The sequence below is a fragment of the Thermobia domestica genome, chromosome 13, assembly GCF_964235325.1.
Source record: "Thermobia domestica chromosome 13, izTheDome1.hap1.1, whole genome shotgun sequence".
NCBI lineage: Eukaryota > Metazoa > Arthropoda > Insecta > Zygentoma > Lepismatidae > Thermobia > Thermobia domestica.
The window spans coordinates 64,992,620-65,017,985 of NC_137466.1; the positions used below are offsets into that span (position 1 = coordinate 64,992,620).

The 25,366-nt window shown below is 35.9% G+C and overlaps 1 protein-coding gene across 1 annotated transcript; it reads right to left on the reverse strand.

Moving 5' to 3' along the window:
- Positions 1 to 903: 903 nt before the first annotated feature.
- On the reverse strand, positions 904 to 24,918 carry LOC145668193 (translation machinery-associated protein 7 homolog). Its single transcript, XM_081735835.1, has 2 exons — positions 24,762 to 24,918; positions 904 to 1,363 (listed from the first exon to the last, which is right to left on the reverse strand). The coding sequence occupies exon 2, from the start codon at positions 1,331 to 1,333 to the stop codon at positions 1,139 to 1,141; it is 195 nt and encodes a 64-aa protein (XP_081591961.1). The 5' UTR covers positions 1,334 to 1,363; positions 24,762 to 24,918; the 3' UTR covers positions 904 to 1,138.
- Between the last annotated feature and the right edge of the window lie 448 nt (positions 24,919 to 25,366).

Sequence of the window (25,366 nt, forward strand, 5' to 3'; positions counted from 1 at the left end):
GAGTTAGCTTACGAAGCATGAATAGATGCCTAGGCTGATACTACAAATAGATTAAATGTGCATTTACTGAAAAGAGAGGTTCTACTGACATTGGACAATCTATATAGTCTTCGTGTGCTAGGACCTAGGGGAAAGGAGATAAGATTTCATATTAGGTTACGTCACGCACAGTCACACGCCTTCATTTTCATTAAAAATGGAAAAGCTAAGAGAAACGAAATTTCATCTCACTTTCCTTTGTGGCAGTCGGGCACAAATCATCACACTTATCCCAAAAAACACTTAAGTCAGATTATTGGGGGGACAGTCCCCCAGGTCCAAGATTGGGGCGGACATGTCCCCCCGGGATTTGCGCCAGTGGGGAGAAGCATTCAATTGCAGTGTAGAAACTATTCGTGAACAGTTTCACCAGCTTGGGAAATTGTATAAACGGACTGGGACAAAGCACCTGAGCAAATCGTAGTGTATCTTCGAGTAAAGGACATTTCTAGATACAGTGCTTATGTGCAATGATGAGAAGTAGGTTCTTTACGGTACACCGCAACACCGTTACCATGGATTGTTACCACATTAATCAACCCACACCTACATCAACAAAAGAAAAAAGTTATGCTCTCTGTTGGGTGGAATGTTTGAAATGTTGATCGATAACACCTGCTACTCATCAAACGATCAATGAAAATATGTACTCGCAGCAATTGGAACGTATGCATGCAAAATTATAGATTCCCCCCCCCTCACTCTGGTGCATGCATATATGCCTAATGGCAAATGAACAGTTCTTCCTGTTGAGAATATAGGTTACACCCATGTAGGTTTCTTATACACAATGCCACACGGGCTGCCACCCAGAAAAAAAATCAACAAAATAAAATGATTGGTTAATTAAGTAAAACTGAAATATTCATGTATGAAAATTTATTCAAACTTATATTACAAATGATACTAAGTCTTAACTTAGGATATGTGATTTGAAATAATACCTTTGAAAATTTGCCGAATGTTGTACGGTAAAAGCTGCATGAAATACTTTAAAATGCAGAAAAAAAAATAATTCACCAAGTAGCCCAACTTGTCCTAAATGTTCCATCTCTTTCATTACCGACAAGAAAAAATTGTGTTAACACGCACCACTTCATCATCGTTTTCCAGACTTCTTGATTCCACCCCCAACAAGCGGTCCCTTTTGAGCAGCCTTGGCTTTGGCCGCTTCTAGAGCTTTCTGTTGCTCCTTCATTTTCTGCTTTCGAGCAAGGTCCTCTTCATCCATTTCCTGCTTGTCTTTTTTCGGCTGTTTCAAGGGCTTCTTCTTTCCACCTTCACGACCAGACATCTTCACAGCAGTTCACAGAAGGTAGAGAACCTGCAATTACAAGGACATCGTTGCCATTAGTATTCGATACGAAAAGTGGAACTACATTACACGATTTCATAACACAATCATCATATAATAAAAATCTAATCAACATTATTCTGTCAAATTGCTGAATGGTTGTGGAACTGGGGGACTTTGTTCATATCCCTCATTTTAATTAACAATCTATCGTCTGTGAGAACATTAAGCAAACAGAAAAATTAACAAAAAATAAGTAGATCTTTACGAAAGAGCTTCCAAAGTCTCTTAACAAGCTGAAACCTGAAAATGATTTCGATCTCTCACTGTTCTAGGTCCCGTGGCCCATTCTTTATGACCTCGATGTTACTTTATGATTTAAAAACAGTATTATAATACATAATGAACAATGTATCATTTACAATGTTGCAGCAGAAGGGAAAGTATACTCAACTATTGGAAACTGTTGCTATGCCTTCAAACATATTGTTAATAGTAGCTGCATAGTCGCCAGCGAGGTGCATTAGCTTTCTTACGTACAAGATGCTTATATTAGTTGCGAACACACACAGAAAAGGGATTGCATAAGCCACTTAGTTTTAAAGCTAAACGTGTCATGATAAGCATGGAAAAAAATATATACATTAAAAATAATGCAGGTCATTGGTTGGTTGAAGTTTAGTAACGGGGAAAGTGAAAGTAGCGACACGAGCTTCATAAAAAGCTAGACCGGTTGATTAGTTTGGATCAGGTCCGTTTCAGCACTGAAAGGCTATGTGAGACGACGTCCTACAAGCTAAATGTGGAATTCAAACGTGGTCGAACACAGGTCTATTGCGTCAAAGACTTTTCTTCGAGTTTAACGACCCACAATTATCCGTCAGGGCGAAGGGAAACTTATGATAATCAAATGGTAGAATGAAGAAACTGACAGGAAACGGGAGAAATCCGAGAAGAGTCATGGGTACGGTATCTATCCACTACAAAACCCAATGAGACCCTAAGGCGTGTACGTTAATTATGCTGCCATGAGGAAGTACTCTGGAGGAATGTTAAAGGATGGAACACACTGGAGAAAATGTGGGCTGTTGCACAATTAACGCACATTTCGAATACATTGACTTTCCGACACGACTATTTACATAAAACATATTGCCTATATTCATATTATACAAGGTGGTCCAAAATTGCGGAAACATCCTAATAAGTGGTAAACGCTGCAAAATATAACGAAAGTGATAGTCTAATGTTTGTGATACTGTAGCATTCTTAGTTTGTAGTGGTATCGTAAGTTTTTGTTTAGCATGAACATCTGAATTATGTAATTGACGTTGAGCTATTTAAAAAATATAACTTCTTATAAATCTATTAATTTAAAAGTTTAAAGGCATTTCAAGATATTTTGGTCCACCTTGTATAATGGTTGCTTTTTCAACGAACTCCAACCTTTATAAAGAGAAAGCAACACAAATGTAAGACGAAAATTCCCTAGAACTCTGCTACATTAACCCAATACGATTTTATTTCGATAGTAAACAAGCACGTACTTAGTTAAAGGACGCTTTTCTAATTTGTTTACACATTAAAAGAAATTCACCGACAATATAATTCTTCAAGCAATGTTGATTGTCTTAGAAAATTGGTACCTTCAGTGAAACGTCGAAGTTCAAGATTGTCAATGTTACGAGTGGTTACTCATAGAACTATAGTTAGTACATCTGACAGTTATTCCACACGGTAACTGGAACGAAAGCGAATTCTTCAAATGTATTATGCCATAGACAGTCACAGCGATTATCTCGATCGTGTTCGACAAGGCTCATTCCACGTCAAATCATCCAGGCCTTGTCACCCACAAATTCAGATTTTAATGAAAATTCGTGTACTTGTTAACACTACTAAGGTATGAAGACCTGTAAAATTTTTTTTTCCGAAATCTTAACAGTTTGTGAGAAATACGAGACAAAGTTTCAGAATTTCAGGCATCCCGGTCGTTCTCGAGGCCATCTAATATTTCGTAGAGCTTAATACAAAAATTCATATCTCAGTATCTAAGCAATGTATCACTTGGAAATTTCTACCCGAGGTTTATGTAAGTTTGTAGAGCTAATGAAAAAAAAAAAAAGAAAAAAGAAAAAAAAAGAAACACCAAAGATTGCTGTACATAAAGGGTGAAAAATGCACCCTTGCATTTCAAAATAGTTATTTTTTTGTGTAAATTTCTAATTTACACAATGCGCATTATCGCTGTGAGGCGGACCAATTACCTTGCCGCTCTTTTTTAAATTAAACCTTAAGGTATGTTCTAAGAGACTGTAAAATGAAATTAATGTTTTTTTTTGAATACTTCGGTTAGTAATTCTCGTTTAACCCTTCAAGGCCTACGCGCCAGCTTTTCGTGTCATTTGTAAAGTGTTATTGCCATTGATGCAAGCATGGTATTGGCACATTATTGCTCGATTCACTTATACAGGTCTCAAGTAATCACTAAGTATACGTGTTGTTTGTGTTGAACTGTGTGGGGGTTCAGAGAAGCGGGATAACCAGGCTAGAAACATTCATTCTCGAAATTTTAGTTTTTTTTTTTTTCTGCTTGCTGAACTATTAATATAAGCAAAGTGAATTTAATGTTAAAATTGAATTAATTTTCCAAATCTACGGTCCATTATCTTTCAAATAAAGTAGAAATGAAGGTTATATAACAGTCAAGGGGAAGCCAGTGCCAGATAAAAGTCATGCCAACCAAACTTAACCTAACCGCACAAACTAAAGTACAAGCTTTTAGTCATAATGCAAAGTTTTGTATGACTTGAAGAGTACACATTTATTTAATATATTTGTTGATATATGTATCTATAGTGTCAAAGATCTTACGTTCGTAGTTGTTAAATATACAGGGTGTCTCAAAAGTCCCCTGACATAGGGTAACTGTTATCATAGTTACAACAAATTGTAAGAGGAAAAACAGTTTCCAAATATGATGTTTCAATCTAAAGTGAAGGATTTTTTTAAAATAATCGGACTAGCCGTTTGGGCCGTGCACTCTTTATGCGCCCAATGTTAAACGAAAATGCAACGTTGTCATTAATAGAGGGGCTGGGGGAGGTGGATCAATTTTGTAAAAGTATGGTGAATAGGGGTCATGTTTTAAATGGGGCTGGCCATCGACACGTTAGCGTAAAAGACAGTAACTTCATTCACTTATGTTGTGGGTCCACGTAAATGGCAATGTTGCATTTTCATTTTAACATTGGATACATAAAGAGTATACAGCCCAAACGGCTAGTTCGATTTAAAAAATTCCTTCACTTTAGATTGAAAACATCATATTTGGAGACTATTTCCCCCTCTTACATTTTGTTGTAATTCAGATAATAACCGAGTTACCCTATGTCAGGGGACTTTTGAGACATCCTGTACACACGGACAAATGTTCGTTTCATGAGCACCCGAATAAAATACTTTCTCCATCTGAAGTTCTAAACTCTCTGTTATTTTTAGGTATTGTGTAGGTTTCAGTATTTGAGACGAAATGAGATTGACCGAATTTGCAACTGTAGGAGGGGAGTAAATTTCATTTCTTCATTTCAGATCTTTTAGCTGTAAATGTACACGATGCATAATAAACTATCAAATCTAATGCAGGACTAGTTACGGATTGAAAATCGTTTAGTTAACGCGAACATGCAACTTGTGTCTTGAACTGCCAAGCTGACGTGAAAGATCTTGTTTGAGCAGTAGGAACATGTCTAATCTTGCCTGATTCTGCATTGTGGCCGTACAGTAACTTGTTCATTTCGGTTTCAGCTGTTTCTGTGCAGATGTTTATGTCGGGTTGAGTGCTTAACACTGAATACTTATTGGGGTTGCTGCAAGACGGTGTTGTTCATCCCGTCAAGTGATAATTTGGCCTACAACGATGTCGCGAAGTGAATCAGAACAGTGCAGTGTAGGAAAGGAAACTAAAAGTGAATGCCACAAAAACAGCTACACACGGGTGGTCAAATTGCATTGTATTATCAGTGCACCCGAGAAAGAATTGTTATCCCAAAGGAGTGGAATAAGTTCTGATTTGTTAACTAATGTTTGTGAAAATCAAACATATTACTTGAAGTTGAAAAAAACTTTGCGAAAAGTGTTGATTCTGCTAATGAATTAATAAAAACACTGACTCTGTAAAGGTTATTCCTGGACAAAAGATATGCGGTAATTGCAGAAACAAACCTGGATTTCCTTTGACTGCAAAGACGTGGGGGGATTTACTGAACACGATGTATCTGTTTTAGAAGAATCTGTCGCAAAAAACGAAACTGTAGAGCATCTTAATGTTTCACTTACAGCATTAGCGGAGTCACCTCTAAAATTCCATGCCATTCCGTCACACAGCTAGCCTGCATATGCTAAAAGAAAGCTTGACCCAGCAAGTTCTGCTCTGAAAAGTAAAATACGCAAAGTTGTGGGAAAAGAGCTTGTATCTAAACAAGATTCTCGTAAAATTTCAAAAGATGTGAAAGAAAAGGCTCACGATATGGATAAACTTCTTGATTTAATAAAGGCCAAACTCCAAGGTAAAATCACTAGAAGAGAAAAAGTACAACTGTTAACTTTAGTGCCCTCATCTTGGAACAGGAAACAGATTGTCGATGAATTTAATGTGGGTGAATATGCCGTCCGGCAAGCAAGGGAAGTTCTGAAGAATAAAGGAATTTTAGCTATTCCTGAATTTAGAAAGGGAAAACAGCTGAGTGAAGATACAATTCAAATAGTAAAGAATTTCTACGTTGATTATGAATATTCCAGAATTCTACCTGAAAAAACAGTATTTCAAAAAATGTACACATGGAGAAGCGATTATTACTTGGGAATTTAAAAGAATTATACTACATTTAAACATCAACATCCCAACATTAAAACTGGATTTTCTAAATTTTGCACGCTACGTTCTAAGTGGTGTGTATTAGCAGGTTCTGCTGGGACACATTCCGTGTGTACAATACATCAAAACGATATTCTCCTACTGCATGCACGTCATATGGAAGAGACATATCAAGACCTGATCCGTCATCTGGTTTGTTCTGTGTACAGTCGGGATTGCATGCTGAGGCATTGTTCCGAGTGTCCCTCCAGTGAAAATTGAGTCAGCTTCTGATTGCAAAATTCGAGGATTTTGATCCTGGGGAGGAAGTAACATATTCCCAGTGGGTATCAACGAACAGAATTGGTGAAAAGTATTGTCACACTGGGCACGTGACAATTTTGATACGAAAGCTTGAAAAGCTTGTGCCACATTTATTTATCTCCAAAGGACAGTCACATTTCTTAAAGGACAGAAAGAAAAATCTTGAGCCAGAGACAGCCGTCGTTCTGATGGACTTCAGTGAAAATTATTTCTACATGATTCAAAACGAAGTTCAAGGGTATCACTGGTCTACTGATTCCTGTACCCTATACCCAGCAGTACTATATACACGTCTTCCTGGATCTGCAGACCTGACTGTTTCTAGTTTGTGTGTGATATCAGATGACTTGGAACACGATGTCGCATTTGTTTATGAGACTCAGAAACAAATAACTTCTTTTCTGAAAGAGCAATTTCCTTATGTCAAAAATGTAAATCACTTTAGTGATGGATGCGCTGCGCATCACAAGAAGTACAAGAATTGTAAAAACTTCATGAACTTGTGTTACCATTAGGAGGATTTCTCCTTAAGTGCATCATGGTCATTTTTGCTACAAGCCATGGTAAATCCCCATGTGATGGTATTGGTGGGACAATTAAACGTCTGCTTACTAAAGAAAGCCTTCAAAGATGTTCTGATTTTTTAAATACGCTAGAAAAAGCTTTTACCTTCTGTAGATCTCGCATTGAACACATAAATTTTAGCTTACTGAAAAAAGTAACTCTCAGATACACGCAAAAAAAACTACAAAATCGTTTTTCTGGTGCAAAAACAATTCCTGGAACACGATCATATCATCAGTTCTCTCCTCTAAACCAAACCTTGATTGGGACAAAGCGAATCAGTGCTGATCCAGATTTCAGTTCCATTTTTCATTTTACTGAAGAAAAGACATCTTCTCGAATGAACATCGCGGACATAATCACTAATTCTTATCTTGCATGTGTTTACAATAACCATTGGTTTTTTGGGTTAGCGTCAGGTAAAGATGAAGAGGAAAATGATGTTGAAGTCAAGTTTATGCACCCCTTTGGACCGGCTCCATCTTTTTACTGGCCTTCTGCAGGAAAAGACGACGTGTGTCATGTTACGATATCCAATATTATTTGTTCTGTGTGCGCCCCCTTTACTACAGGTACTGGAAGAGTATATTATTTCTCAGATAAGGAGTTTCAGTTTGTGGAGGAACAATACAGGCTGCGTTTTGCTTAAACGAAGTAGCAAGTTCCTTCAGTCTCAAATAGTGAAATGCAATCACTGTGATTGGCATATGCTGAGGTAAGAAATTGATTTCATGCACAAGGAGTTTTGCATATTTCTTTGGTTACAAATTTTCAATTTAATGTAGTGGAAAAGTTCAATCATTATTTTTATTTCGTTTTGAAGACTAAAATGTAACTGTCGTAAATGTTGATAAGAAGTACGAAATTGAGTTTTGATCTGTATTTTGTATTGGTGCTGTTGTTCCTATTTGTAAATTACGTGTATGAAAGTACGTCTTCCCAATCGAAAAATAATCCGGTACTCCCCCCCCCCCCGGACTATCATATAGCCTTTATTTCTACGTTATTTGAAACATAATGGATTGTAGATTCGGAAAATTAATTCAATTTTAACATTAAATTCACTTTGATTACGTTAATAGTTCGGCAAACAGGAGGAAAAAAAAAAAAACTATAAAACTTCGAGAATGAATGTTTCTAGCCTGGTTATCCGGCTTCTCTGAACTCCCACACACTTCAACACAAATAAAACGTATACTTAGTGATTACTTGAGACCTTTGTGAGTGAATCGAGCAATAATGTGCCAATACCTTGCTTGCATCAATGGGAATAACACTTCACAGATGACACGAAAAGCTGGCGCGTTGGCCTTAAACGGTTAAACGAGAATTACTAAACGAAACATTCAAAAATCATTAATTTTATTTTACAGTCTCTTAGAACATATCTTAAGGTTCAATTTAAAAAAAAAAAAAAAAAAAAAAAAAAAAAAAAAGGCAAAGTAATTGGTCCGACCCACAGCAATAATGCGCATTATGTAAAATTAGAAATTTACACAAAAATTAACTATTTTGAAGTGCAAGGGTGCATTTGTCACCCTTAATGTACAGCAATCTTGATGGTGTTATTTTCTTTGTTTTCATTAGCTCTACAGACTTACATAAACCTCGGATAGAAATTTCCAAGTGATACATTGCGTAGATACTGAGATATGTATTTTTGTACTATGCTCTACGAAATATTAGATGGCCTCGAGAACGACCGAGATGCCTGGAATTCTGGTCTCGTATTCCTCACAAACTATTAGGATATCGGAAGAAAAATTTTACAGGTCTTCATACCATAGTAGTGTTAACAAGTACACGAAAGTCCATTAAAATCTGAATCGATGGGTGACATTTCGGATTTTTCCTGAGTGATTTGACATGGAATGAGCCACAATGCAGTCAATCCGTTAACATATTTAAGACTGTCGGTGACTTTAACGGTGGTCATCCATATCCCGTTAAAAATTATACGGTAATAATACTCCCTTGATTATATTCAACCAAGGGTACGGAAAAAGGCGTCACTGGAGTTGGATTTTTGTAATGAATAAAAAGACAGGACGTCAAGTAAGAAGATAAAACATAGTAAACAACAGATTAATAGCAGTAAAACTAGCTATCAAAACATGTGATACAACTATTATTCAGGTATAAATGCCAATGACAGTGCACAATGAAGAAGTAGAGCAAGTTTATGAACATGTTGAAAATATCATGAAAGACGCACAAGGCGAAGAAAATCTTACTCTGCTAGGAGAATGGAATGTGATCATGGGAGAAGGGGCAGAAGGGAGAACAGTAGAAAAATATAGACTAGGAAAACGCAATGAAGGAGGAGAAAGACTGACTGAATTTGAGGACTGAAGACTGACACGAAGTACACAAGCTAGTAGTAGCAAATACTGTACTTTGTTCAAGAAACATAAGCGCAGAATTTATACGTGGAAAATGGTAGAAGATTTACAGACGTGCCAAAGAGATTATATACACCTTAAGGAGAGATTCACAAACCAAATTAAGAACTGTGGAAGTTACCCAGGAATTGATGGGAATGATGACGGCTTAGTCATGAAGTGAGTTGAAATTTAAGAAGTTATGAAAAAAGACGAAAATTGGAAAACCTGATACAGGCAAGCTAAAGAACAAAGAAATTTAACTAAGTTACACACACACACACACAAAAAATAATAATAATAATAATAATAATAATAAGAGCACGAGAAAGAATGAAGAAAGAAATCCCCAAAGTAGAACGTTTTTCAACTTTCTACAACAACTTACGAAAAATCCAAAAACTTTCTGCAAGCATATAGTAAAATTGTAACAAAATTTTCAAGCCCATAAAATCAAAAAGGGTTTTACAATTCTATTTTTCTAAACTACTTTTACTTTCAAGCCTTTTATTTATGAAGAAATATACAGGGAGCTTATACGGCTGTATAACTGAATAAATAACCAATCAAGACATCCCCACATATATTTACCCAAAAAGAAGTGCAGATACTTATTTTTTCATTTTATTTTATTTACTTATTTATTTTTTACATACAGCTTAAAACACATGCGATGAATCCAGCGTTTCCCAACCTTTTTCAACTTAGGCACACTACAGGTGTAACTTGAATTCTCGCGGCACACCCATATTATATATATATATATCTTACCATTATTATTTGTAAATATAAAATACCGTGGTATTTTTATGTGATTACTTATCTCCTTCTTACAGAGAAGAAAGCTCGATCACTAATTTTCCCCCGTGGTAAATCATTATGCATATTTTTTATTCTAATTTTAAAATAGAAAACAATTGCAATGAAATATAGGACTCGGATTTTAAAACTCCACTTTCTCTTTCGAAAACTGTATCTAACCTTTAACTAAAAGGGAAGATCACTAAATAACGAATAAATAAACAAATCTCCCATACTTTTAAAACACAAATGTAGGTAATTTGTATGCATGTTTGCTTTGTTGAATTTATTGAATGATATGTTAAAATTTCAAGTTACGAAATAGTCTGCAACAATAAACGAGCAATAATGGTCATGACAATGATAAATACGTTTTTCAACATTAAAAATGTACAGAAAAGTAACACAGTATGAAACTTAAAATTGTAGATTTATAGTAGAGGTTCATAGTAATGTGAAATACAAATATACATTTTCCCCTATGTCTTGCAATTTGGTTCCTATAGAATTAATAATTTGTTTCGGTTTCCTCGCGGCACACCGGTTGGGAAACGCTGGATTAATCACTTAAGCTTCGTTGAATTTTTTTCTACTTTGAGTGTCACATCTTTAAACATTATTTGTCCCCACAAATAAGCTTGAAATAGTTGTAGTATTCACTATCATATTTCTGACATAAAACAGTTTTGAAAATTTCCTGTTTCCCTTGTAACCAGCAGATGGTCCATTTACCTGGAAGTAAATCAACATATGTATCAGTTACGCCAATCTCTTCAAAAAGTGACTGGCTGCAGGGCAGTTAGTCATAATGTTGCTAATTAGAAATCCCCAGCTCTCACAAATCGTCCTGAGGTAGCAATGTTTTAAGTATCACAATCATGTTAACCACGACGGCAGTGCTACCAAGCAATGCACAATGGCTTAACAGGCACCCTGCTATCAGACAGTTGTCTGCTAGGATCCCGACTCGGTTGCATGCACTATAGCGCTCATATTTGCGACTGTATGTGCACTTACTCTTCTCTTTCGCCCCTCTCAAGTTTATCGGTATATTATCATGACTACCAAACGCTGAATTGTTCTGAATCGTGTTTTATTTACGGAGAAGAAAATCTTTCTGCTACAGTAATTTTTATTTAGAATAGACAATCTTTCTGAGGCAGTAATTTTCATCTAGAGATTAGCCAATCTTTCTGCAGTCCACATTTTCTTTCTGCGACATTGTCGCACTGTTGCCCTTTATTCTGCTTTCGAGAAGGAAATTAACAAGAAACAGTCATTCATATATTGAGGTGATTCATAAGTTCGTGCGGTTTTCTTTTGAGTTGGCGATAATGCAGCATGAAGCGATTGTTTATAGTCATTCCGATGTTTTACCGTAGTTTGGATTGTGTGTGTTGTGAAACAAAGTTTCCTTGATTGTGAACGTATTATTGTATATATATGACAATATGATACTATGATACGGACAAACTAATATGAAATGTCAAGTTGAGAAAAATGATCATTTCCGTCACATTCTTCGAGTTTGACCGAGGATCCAATGCAGCAGAAGCTGCGAGAACAATTTGTGCAGTGTACAGGAATGAAGCAACTGCTGAAAGAACAGTACAGAAATGGTTTTCCCGCTTTGAAGCAGGACGGTTTGATTTGTCTGATGATCCACGTTCTGGAAGACCTTCAGATTTTGACGAAAATCGTTTGAATGAATTACTTCATGAAATGTATGCAATGTGAGTGATAAAATGTATGCAATGTATTGTTACACTCGTAGAATATGTTAATGCTATGTCTATGTTGTATTAACAGAACAGCAAAATAAAATATAAAATGTAAGAACCGCACGAACTTACGCATCGACCCAATAAAAACTGGATTGCTTACTATCGCAAATGAAGTGTTAGGTCATGAAGAAAAAATGGGAAGGAAGGAAGGAATCACCAAGGAAATTCTGGACTTAATGGATGAGAGAAGGAAAATGAAGAACATCAACAACAATTAGACTAAGACACAATATAGAAAAATATGAAATCAGATTATTCGTAAATGCAGACTTGCCAAGGAGAAGCGGGATGAGATAACAATGTGAAGAAACAGCAACGGATATGAACACGGGAAAAGTAGATGTGACTTATAAAGAACGTCAAGGTGAACTTCAAACGACGGAAACCAAAGATTAATGCACTAAAAGATAAAGGAGGAGGATTCATGACAAGCTGAAGATAATAAAAACATGAAAGAAATATTTAAAAAGGCTCTCTATGGAAGCGACAAGCAATTAGAAGAATTATAAAATATAGAGGAACTAGAAGAGGCAAGAGGACTTCATACTCAGATCCGAGTAGTACGACAAAGCATTACAAGAACTAAGAACTGGAAAAATTCCAGGTACAGATGGAATATCAGCAGAAATCATACAAAATGCGGAACAGAAAGTTCAGGACAGATTGTATAAATTAACAATATTTATGAAGGACCTATAGACTTCCAGACCAGCAAGATATAGCGCGCCACAGCTAACCTAGTAGACGGAAAATATGCAAACTAAAACAGTGTGTCAAATTTATGAACTTTCCCAGCTATTGTTAAAAGCACTATGTTGAGCTATTAATGCTTTAAAAAAAGTTATCTTATTTCCTTCTCATTCACTGTCAAGTCGTACTAGAGAAATTTGTTTCGTAACCTATTTGCCAAAGAGGGAACAGAGCGAGCGTTGGCGAGGTAAGTCAGTTTAATTTAAGATCAGAACACACACGCTTTCACCGGAAATCGAAGTCGGGCCTCAGACAAACCATATAGCTGCGATTGAGTATGCTTCTTCCTTGAGAGTAGTTATTTCAGTTATCGCATGATATTACACAACTACTAAATGATTTTGCGAAAGAACTGTGTTACGTCAAAATAAAGATACTACGTTTCGTTTACGATTTTTTTTTTTCCACAGGGGGATGAATTTCACTCATACACACCCAGCCGTCACATACACACAAACAAAATATACATGGTGTAACTTGATGTAACTAACGTCGGTAAGTGACTCCTGACACCAAAATAAGATTTAGAAAAAAGAAAAAGAAAACATACACCATATTAGGCATATTGGCAAAGTTAGCGAGGGCCGAAAGCGTGGGAACAATCAATTCGAAGCAGTAGGATAAACTGTTTAGAGAAGTACCTCACCCAATTGTATAGATGGCTTTCAATATATGACAAGATGCCAGCAACTTTATATCCCTAACTGTTCTGGAGATTTCGGAAATACTGGTAAAGTGTGATTAAAATTAATGTAATTCCGAGAACTTGTAATTATACCTACCAAACAGTATTGTTGTAATATCACAAAAGCGAAATAAATTAAAAAGTGCTTTAAAAAGTTCTCACAATTACGCAATTTTAAGCAATACATCAAAAGGTCTTTCCTAGTAAGATAGTGAAACCGGCCTTTGATCGAAATTGGGTCGCTAATTACCCAAAAAGTTACCCTTGACCTAAAACTAAAAAACACCTCCTCTAACCGAATTATCGTATCATGCTCAAAATTGAATATTGTTTTTAAATTTTGGTGGGGGTGGTCGAAAAATTCTGAAAGCTTCACAGATTGTAGATACTATCTAGATGTAAATGTAATATTTTTTCAAACCATCGTTGCGTATTTTCTTGATATTTTTGCGTGTTGAAAATTTTGAAAAATTGTAGAAAAAATATTTGGAGAGAACACGTCGCTGATTTTTTGGTTAAAAAATTTGTTATGCCCTTAGGTACAACATATATTTTATTCGGGGACTGAAAGTGATGGCAACATTGTCAAAAAGAAATAAAACAAAGCAAACGTGTTTTTCACACAGTATTCCCACAATTTCAGGGCCCCTCAAGGTGAGGGACCCTTCAAACAATCCTTTGCCTAAGTTTCAATTTTCATTTCTCTTGCGTCCCTTCCGCTTGTTGTTGTTGTTCGGCTGCTTCGATTGTGTCCATTTCGGAATAGAAACACCAAATATATCTCCGTAACAGTGCTTCCACTTCAACCGACTTTTGCACAACGATATTACACAGCTTGCGGTAGAGAGCGTTACTGTGTATGGCCAGACAAGCAAGCACTGATAGATACGAGAAGCCGACACGAGGTGTGTGTAACTTCGTTGTGCAAAAGTCAGTTGCACTGGAAGCACAGTTACGGAGATATATTTGGTGTTTCTATTCCGAAACGGACACAATCGAAGCAGCCGAAGAACGACAGAATCGGGAGAGACCAAGAGAAAGGAAAACTGAGCTCAGGCAAAGAATTGTTTGAAGGGGCCTTCAATGAGAAAACTGTGCGAAAAACGTGTTTGTTTTCAGTTTTATTTCTTTTTGACAATGCTGCCATCATTTTCAGCTCACCCCCCCCCAAATACGTTATATTTAAAGGTATAACAATTTTTTAATCAAAAAATCAGCGACGTGTCCCCCCCCCAAAAAAAAAAGTTCTACAATTTTTTGAAACTTTCAATACGCAAAAAAATAAAGAAAGTACGCATCGATGGTTTTGAAAAATATTACACCTTTACAGCTAGATAGTATATACAATCTGAAAATTTCAAAATTTTTCGACCACCCCACCAAAATTAAAAAAATATTCAATTTCGAGCATGTATAATACGATAATTCGGTAAGGGTAGAGGTAGGGTCTTTTTTTTAAAGGTAGTTTTAGTCCAGGGTAACCTTTTGGGTCAATACGGACCCAATTTGGATCAAGGGCTGATTTCACTACCTTATTAGGAAAGATCCTTTGACCATTTTTCGCATCTCCGGAATGGACTGAGATATCAAATTGAGGTAAATGGCATTATGACCTTAATGTCTACTGAAAACGACTACATTATTCGATGTGATACTTACCTAAACACTTATCCAAAATCCATCATATGGTGACTGTAATATTTGACACTAATGTACTTTGTATGTGCGTCACCCCATAAGTATCACTTGCGGACTTACTGTTGTAGTATCCTCCAATGTTTGTGATACTGCAACGTCCTCAGTTTGCAACACCCCATGGTAAATGTGAAATTGTAAGTTCTGTTTTTCATGTATATTTGAAATGTGTACTAACCTGACGCAGTGGTATTAGAAAAAATACAGCTATGCGGGGTTGGTAACAGTTTAACCCTGGTGGTATTGCAAAATGTGAAACTATGGTGCTTGTCTATATTTGCACTGTACAAAATTTCAACGTTTTTCATTTTATTACTTTAAAAGTTACAAGGGCGTATGAAAATAAAATGCAACCCTCTGGAAAGTTAAATGAAATATCTAGTTTAAAGTTACATATACGTATATTTGAACTTGTATATGTACATAATTTAAAGCTTACGTTAAAAAACGCCTTTTTTTTCATAGGATGTGTAGACCTGCTTGTGATTTGGCGTTTCTTGTTCAACAGCTAACACCCCACTCTACAGTATCGTGCTACGGCCTCGCCCGTTTCAACTTAAGATCAATCAAACCAAGGAAGTACTCAAATTTGTTAGTTCCTGATGTGGATTACGTTATTATGAAAGGTTTTTTCTGACATACTATCCAACTTTAATAGACACTACCGTTTCATTTCTAGTTTTTTTTTTTTTTTTTTTTTTTTTTTTAAAGTTATGTCGTAGAATGGATTCGAACCACCGATCTTGGGCTTTACTAGTTTCGTGTTTCCCACGCAGTTTGCCACGCTATTTTATCACCGAGTACTATTATTCCCTTGTTAGTTCATGTAGAAGAACAGTGAGTAAAGTGTGTAGTTCGCGTTTTCGTAAAGTTCTTTTCTAGATTATCTCATAAATATTAAAATCCATGTTTAGAATATTTATTTCTATAGTGCAGATAACGTGTAAGGTAATTTCATGATAAAACAATGTTAAATAATTCACGAATCAATGTTAAAATGTTAAGTTCGGATGTTCCCAAGGTTAGAAATTATTATAATCATTTATAAAGAAGCAATAAGTTGTGCAATACTTTTCAAAAATTATATAGATAGATCAGTCTGAGATGAACAAATAAAGGTAATTGTTAAACACGAATGCAATAAGGACTTTAGCCTGGCGGTGGTCTACCTCATACCTGGCAAAAGGTAAATGGCTATAAAATTTAGCTTAAAATAGTTTCTTTGAATAACAGCCTATTGCTGTTTGTTGAAGTTCACCGTACTTTTTTAGACCGGAGGCTACGCGAGACGTAGCCTTCCATTTTACGACAGAATGCGAACCTCTGTGATGCATTCAAATTTCAAGGCTCCAAACCAGGACCTGGTGCGTCTAAGGTGCACACCAAAACTACAAGACCAGCGGAGAGAGCAATTTAACGTCCCACGGATATGCCTTTGGGCTGAAGACAGATTATTAATAAAAGTGAGTGATTGTGAAATTTATTTTGTGTGTGTTCTCCAACCAGGTACCGAACACGGGACCATGCGCATCAGAACAACACGAACTAGCCACTATTCCAGCAGGGAGGGCTGCTACCATACAAGAATGCATATTATTCCTATACGCACAATATCTTAATGCCTTAAAAATTTGTTTTACTAGCAGCTTTCCACATTTACCAGTTAATGGCAGTAGCTACTTTGGGCAAGCAGCGATATCCTGTCACTGTTAGTATTATTCACAAGCTATCACTGGTTTCTTGCTGTTCATAATTCACCCTGGAACTGTTTTTGCCTCAGTTACTTCTTGGAACTATTTATACCTTTCCTGCTGTACGCTTAGATGGTATAGTCCACTTTCCACACACAACTTTGATATAATAATAATAATAATAATAATAATAATAATAATAAAAAGTGATTTACTTATGTTACGAAACATACCTGAGTGAGCGGGCGAGCGAAGGGTGTTACAAGCCCCGTAGGGATAGTTTTGTCCCACCCATGATAATACCATGTGACATACATCACGATCGAGTGGAGCAACTTCAATGTGATTCCTAAACTGCTCCGGGGACCGGGTCAGATGAATAGGTTCCTTTCATTGCCTTGCCTAAAGTGAAGTCTTGCCATTAGGGCTGATGATGGGATTTATTTTTGAATGGACTGGGAAGCAGAGTAGGAATGAGTTTTAGAATACCGAAGCACTATTTATGGTCATTGACATTTACAAGATTGGTGATGCTTTGTTAAAGTGGTGAAGTATGCAGTACTCCCCTTGTGAAAGATTATATAGTCGTGAAGCTCCCATTATATTGTTTCGCGTTATTCCTGTTGGCTTCACAGCGACTTCTTAGAACACTTATTTCACTGTAAAATTTCACAGACTACAGTGAGGTTACAAGTGGAATATTCGCTCTTATCATAGAGCCAAATGAAACACATCATGAACTCGGTCAAAATGTGTACATGCCTTTTCAGGCCGGCCATCCTGAGATTTGCTTGCGTTTTCTAGAACCTAACGAAGACTGTACGTCGATTCTTTCCTTCACTACTTCCCCAGATACTATGCTTGCCGAGGAAGTCATTCCTCTTATGTGACTGGTTAACAGGCCACACCTGCCGGTAATGCCCAGAAATATAATTCCTAATCCTAAAACAAAGCATAACTATTTTTAGAATATATTAAAATGAAACGGGAACTGATTGTAAATTAAATCCATACGTAGCATAGCTAATTCAAAATATCTTATGCCTTGTAATCAAGGATGCAATGACAAAAGCATCCCTGAAGAATGACTACCACTTACTTGTCACAGTGCTATAATAGTGTATGGGATAACAAATCTGTAAAATTCACAGAAGAAATACTTAACTAGTGCAATAGGGGCAACTCTAAACTTAAGCCCATATATGACACACTAGGCCTTACTTAAGTAACTATGCTTGCATTTTGAAGAGTTAAAAAATTCGCGGGTTAACTTTACAATGCCCGCTCCAGCTGGCAGAAATGAGAAATTACATTCGGAAAATTCTAATTACGGGGAGCAGAATTACTTACTTTACAAAATAACTTGAGCGAGCGAAAGGGGTTATAAGACCCGCAGGGCTCGTTTTCTACCTTTATCACAATTTAGACAAAATAGACAGCAATGAAAGAAACGAAAAATACATTAATTGTGGAAACTGCCTCAAATGCAGACATGGCTAAGATAACGAACAACAGAAACCTGCATCAGATTGTTAAAGTCGAAAAGCCAAAAAAGAAAAAACCGTTGTTGATAATATATGATGTTCCAGCGGAATACCCCAACGAAGAGCTGGTAGAAACATTAATTGAACAGAACTTTGAGGAAGAAGAAATAGAAAAAGCGAAAGAGGAAATAAAACCACGCTTTAGAACGGGACCCAAGAACAAAAGCAAATGCCATCTCGTAATCGAAACGAGCGCCGGTATAAGAAGGAAGCTGATTGGAGAAGGTAAAATAAATCTGATGTATGAGGTCCACGGAGTCAAAGACTTTGTAACTATCCCAAGGTGTTTGTTTTGTTTCGACTATGGTCACGTGAGTAAACATTGCAAGGAGGAGGAAAAAATCTGCATACAGTGCGGAAAACATGGACATGAACGTTCAAATTGTATTGAAAAAGACAAGGCAAAGATCTGTATACCGTGCAACAAAAGAAAAAAGAAATGTGAGGCTAAATCAGAGAAGGACTGCGCGACCTACAAAATGTTTTACGAGCGCACCATCGCAAGGATAGACTATGATGGATAAGTATCCTGAAAGATTTATTTATAAACAACAAGGAAAAAACACAAAAAGTAAAAAGAAAAGTCAGTCCAATATAATAAGAGATAAAATTAGGTCTGAAAATAGAAGCAAGAATTTCTTAAAAGCAAAATTTGAAGATTGGCTAGAAAAATCAACACCAATAAGCAGCGCAGAAAAGGATATTATAATAGAAGGGGGATATATCGATCTTGAAGATACGAATACGTGTGTAATGCATCTCATTAATCCTGATTTGACAACATTCCCAAAAGGTTTTGCTGCGAACGTGGTTAAAACTCATGAAAACTTTAAAATAGACAAAATGTATTATGTGGATATTAAAGAGGGAGACAAAGTCATCAGAGTAAATTACTCCTCGAATAAGTTTCGCACCAACTTCATCCATATAAGATCAAATAAAGAATCGGCTCTGGAAGACCTAGAAATAGTGTTAAGATTTATTTTAACCGTGGAGATAAGTAAAGATAAAATAAGAAAAGAAATTCTAGTCCCAGCACTTGCGATGGGGTTATGGAGCAAAAAGCCGCAAGAAGTAATCCAGAGATTATTCAAAACAATAAAAAATACACAAAAACTAACTCTAAAAATGAAAATAATGGACTCAAGACTCCTCAGTAGCTCAAAACTGGCACTTGAATATTACGAAAAAGAATGGAGCGAGACGGTTTGTCATGGGTACAATGAGAATGAAGTTAGAAAAGACTTAGAACACCCACAAACAAAAATAATGAAAGAAAGTATTAAAGAGATGGAAAAGAAAACAGATTGGGATGCATCTGACAAGATGGACAGACTACTAATAGGAAGGGAAAAATATGAGAACAAAGAAATACCGGACACGGAAAAACTATATAAAAACATTGAAACGCAGATGATCCTTGGAAGATTAGAACAACCTAAATTACTAACTACGGCATTGAGACACTTAGTGCGACAACATATTGAACTCGGAAAAACCATTGTCTTCCCGCAGTTGGAAGACGTGGATGAAATAGAACTAAAGGCAAATGGGATAACATCTGATCCATACAATCTTTTAGAACATGTCAACAAAGTATACAAAAGAAGAAAAATGACACTGGACTTGCAAAAGGTGTATAGAGAGTTCGCTAAACAATATGGGAGAATCGTCTATGACCATAAAGCAGAGTGGCCACATTGCCACATCAAAATTTTTAATCCTTGACCATCAAAATGGTTGAATTAACTGCAAACAATACGATTAAAATCATGCAGATAAACGCAGGAAACTCAATAACGGTCATGGACGAGATTCAAGAATTAGCAGAAAAAGAGGAGATAGATATTATTCTCATATAGGAACCCTACACCAAAAACAATAAATTAACGGTGATGGGATCAATGGAAGTTATCTATGCAGGAGAGAAACCTAAAACTAACGCAGGTGATAAACCAGGCACGGGGGAGAAACCGAACAAAAATAACACAGGAGAGAAACCAATGGCAGTTATAGTAAATAGAAACAAGAATTTCAAAACATTAAATTTAATTCTATTTAGAGATCCGTGGACAATTAGCATCGAACTATCTGGAATAGTAGGATTACGGATGAAAAAGGAAAAAAGTTAGAAGAAATGATCGCGCAAAATGAGCTAGTGGTTATAAACGAAGAAGGACATCCGCCAACATTTAGAAACACGCAAGGTGGGGAATCGAATATAGACGTAACATTATCAACATTACAACTAAGTAACAGAATATGCAACTGGAGGGTCTTACATACGGCCACGCTAAGTGAGCACAATGTTATTATGTTTGAGATTGACGGTACAAATGTGAAAGAAAATATGAAAGCACAACAAACACACTAATCTACAACACCAAAAGAATAAACTGGGAAAAACTTTGGAGAAACATAAACTTACCGAATATAAATGATGATGATGATGTGGATGATTTGTCAGTAAAAATAGAAGCCGAAATAATAAACGCTATCAAAAGTTAAAAAAAAAAAAAAAAAAAAAAAAAAATCACAATATGACAAACCGATTAAAACAAAAAAATTTTGGAATGGGGAGTTCCAAATCTGAAAACGAAAACCAGAAAAGCAAGGAAATTATACCAAGCCACGTGGGATGCCGAACTCAAAGAAGATTAGAAAAATATAGAAAAATTAAAAGCAAATATCAAGATAAATTAAAAGAAACAAAATTAAAAAGTTGGAAAGCATTTTTAAGGGAAAACATAAATCTAGACATATGGGGCGAACCATATAAAATAATTAGTAACAAAGTAAACAAGCCAACAACACTTTCTACCCTCAAAATGGACAATGGAGAACATACCAAGGGTTGGGAAAATACAGTAAATTATTTAATGACAAAGCTCTTACCGACTGACGACCCAACTAAAGACAACGATGAACATAGGCAGGTACGAAATCAGATGAAAATATCACCTAGAAATGATGAACAAATAGAAAAAAAACTACGAACGAAGAGATAATAGCATACATAAAAATGCTGAAAAACAAGAAAGCCGCAGGACCGGACAATATAAAATCAGAAATATACAAGGATCAAGTGGAGAAATGGGCACCATACTTATCAAGACTGTACAACTTGTGTCTAAAACAGAGAAGGGTACCTAAAAACTGGAAGAAAGCCAATTTAGTCATAATCAAAAAGAATGACGACAAAATGAACGACGATCCAAAAGCTTACAGACCAATATGTCTCCTAAATACAATTGGCAAACTCTTCGAAAGAGTTATCGTAAAAAGATTAAACAAATACAGAAATATAGAAAATGATAGGCTACAACATGGTTTTCGGAAAGGAAGAAGTACTGAGACTGCAATAAGGAGACTTTTGGAACTAATTGAAAAGGGTAAGACGGAGAAATATCAGGTAGTAATATACGTAGATATAAGTGGGGCCTTTGATAACCTATGGTGGCCATCACTATTTAAGCAATTTAAAGAAATGGGGGTACCAAAGTCTCTGTATGAATTGATGGTAGATTACTGTACCGATAGGAACACAACATACATAACACCAAATAAAAATGTAACTACATATAGTACAAAAGGATGCCCACAAGGATCCATATCTGGCCCTACATTGTGGGATATTGTAATAGATCCATGTTTGAAATGTCTTAATCGACTTGAAGAAACAGAAGGAGTAGCTGGTTATGCTGATGACATAGCGATAGTGTTGTCGGCATCTTCAAGACACGAAGTAGAAAGAAAGGGAAACATAATACTAGAAAAGCTACAAAAATGGTGTTCAACAAATAATTTAACACTTTCCGGAACAAAATCAAAGTATACAATTTTTGGACAGAAAATTCAAAGAGGTCCTATTCTAAAGATATCCAACAAAAAGATAGACAGAGTTAAAGAGTTTAAGTACCTGGGAGTATGGATAGATGAAAAATTAAATTACGGAAAACATATAGAGGAGATTACGAATAAGAGCAAAAAAGTAGCACACAAATTACTAACAACAGCAAGAAGAGACTACCAAATCCCTAAGAGGATATTGCAAACTTACAACAAAACAGTGATCATGCCAGTACTTAGCTATTGTGCCAGTGTGTGGTGCCACACTTTTTATGAACATAAAACTAAGACAAACAATAAATCGGGCACAAAGAGGGGTACTTATAAGAACCCTAAATGTAATAAAAACCATGTCAACGGAGGCTCTACAGGTACTGGCTCAGGAAGAACCAATACATTTCCAGGTACTAAGACAGGCCTATAAGATGTGGCCGAAAAATAATGAAAATGCAAAAATTTTAGAAATACTAGGACAAATTCCAAATAACGAAGCAGAGTTAGATAAAATTATTGAAAGGAAATGGCAACGGGAATGGGAAAACTCAAGTAAAGGACAGAAACTTAAAGAATACATACCGACGATACAAGTAAGGAAAGAGATGCCAAACCTAAATAAGGAGACCATGGAGACACTTTCTGGCCATGGACCATTTAAGTCACATTTATACAGGATCACAATAGAAGAAAATCAGACATGTATCTGCGGAATGGCCCAGACACCCGAACATGTAACATGGACTTGTGCACACTTTATAACTAGAGAAGATATAATAAATATTAGAGACGAACTCAAAAACGAAACATGGGAAAACATCAGATAGGATAAAATAAAGCTACCAAGTTCCAAGCTAAAGTTCCAAGAATTGACAAAACACGTAGTGGGAAACATGTGGAACAGAAGATGGAGAGAACGGAACACAAACTAGTTTTAGAGAAAATATAACATACAGAATTCTGCTTACAAATAATAAATGCATTTTATAAAATTCCTGGAATGAAAACCGGAATAGGAAGACGCTACTCTTGTTTTGTGTTTAGTGTCAGTGCTAGTGTCATATTGTTAATTGTGTGTCCTATATGTGAATGTTTGGTGCGATCTCAAGAAATAAACAAATAATAACATAAAAAGAAGTAATAAAAGACAGGAAAAACTCTGAAGAAATTTGTACAAACCAATATTTGTTTCGCACTGTGTATCTTGTTGTTATATTGTTATTAATGTACATTCCTTTTAATTTACTTTCAGGTGGCGGTAGAGGAAGCAGCCCAAAATAGTGCAAAAAAAAAAAAAAAATTAATGAATGACAAATGATAAAAAAAGAAAATTTATCTTTTATATATTTAATATTCTTTAATAAGTTTGTCCGTTTTTTGTAAAAAAAAAAGGAAAACAATAATAATAAAAATGAAATAAAAAAAATAAAAAAAGGTACATTAAAGGGCATGGTTTAAAGTATTAGATGCCATGCTAGTAAAATATGCCTCACCTCAACCTGCTGAGGAATAATAGCCGAAAAAGAGATACACGAAAATAAAAGTAAAGAGAGAAAATAAAGGCAGAGGCAAAGTTGCGACTGCCCTATAATAAGTCCAAAAGTAATTGGCAACGGCAGGGGAATGTGGAGGCCTTAAAAAAAAAAAAGGCTTAAGTTTAGAGTTGCCCCTCCAGTCTGAAGTTGCCCTTGGACTTTGTAACATACAAAAAACAGTGCTTAAAGTATTAAAAATTGTTACATTTCTCTTCAGTACTCCGTGTGTTTCACAAAAATTTAAAAGGTTTTCTTCATTATTTTTGCGCATCCGTTACACCTGTTCGCCATATTTTACAACTACCATGCTGCTGAAACCTTCCGCAATGCTTCCGCATCCGGCAAATAGTACTAACTTCCACATATCTTTTCTCGTATTAAACATAACTCTTCTGCCGAACTTACATTCCTAAACATCAAATAAAAACTTCAAATTATCATTTCTTACCTCATTTCTCCTGTAAATTTTCCTAATTTTTTATAAAAAGCGGAGGGGTAACTCTAAACTTAACCCAAAAAAAAAGAACTCGGTTCTGGAGCCAAGAAACGAGTTGCAGGAGATTCTAAATGTCATTCGTATTTACCTTCAGGGTTTGTATTGGCCCCCGCAATTAGAATTAACCCATTACACACTCTATGAAAATGGATCTCAACTTCCCTAACCTTAAGCTAACCCGTTCCTACCCGTAACCTACTTATCCCTATTTACTTTAGTTTGCTTTACTCTATTCTATTCTACTCTACCCTATTCCAGTATACTCTTTTAAAGCGCCCCTACTTATCGATGCCCAGCACGAGCGTGTATTGTAGAGTTTACCCAGAATTGCTAACTCGAACATTATACTGATGTACTACCCCAAACTGTCTGACAGATTTTTAAGCACATTTGACTCTTCTCAGTAATCGAAGTCATATGAGAAACAATATTAATGATATGATAGTTAATGTATTTCACAACTTTAAAACTAGTAATTACCTTTCTCTGCTATTACTTTTAATTATAATCCTGAAATTTCAAGCGTAACACAAACCAACACCCTCGTTGGTCGCTACCAGGGTCGTTACTACCACAAACGGAAGTCGGAAGTCGGAAGTCGTTTTCGCTCTTTTTCTCTGAACCACTGTTGCCAGCATTCGTGATTCACGATGGTGCCAAGTACGGGCCTGAATTATGCTAGATTTTTCTAAATTATGCCAGATTTTCAAATGATATTTTCACACCAATTTTAAAGACTTGCCTCCACTTATCTTCATTATTAAAAACTGATCTAACTTGAATATCTATTTCTACCGTTGTAGTTCATATTTTTATCAAAGTTATGAAGGAACAGATCTATTGCATAAACTAGAATTAAAGAAAAATTATTCGGATTGCCATCCTCCCACAGCGAACGCACAACTATAAAGGAGAATTCTCTTTTTAAACAGTGCAATTCACCTAACTGAAGCTTTACATTGCGAAGATTATATTAGTAAAAGGAATTGGAGTATATTATAAAAGTTCAATTTTACAACTTAATTCACATATTATTCAGGAATAAAAGTGAAAGAGAATGTGGGGGAACGCCTTCCTTAAAAAAA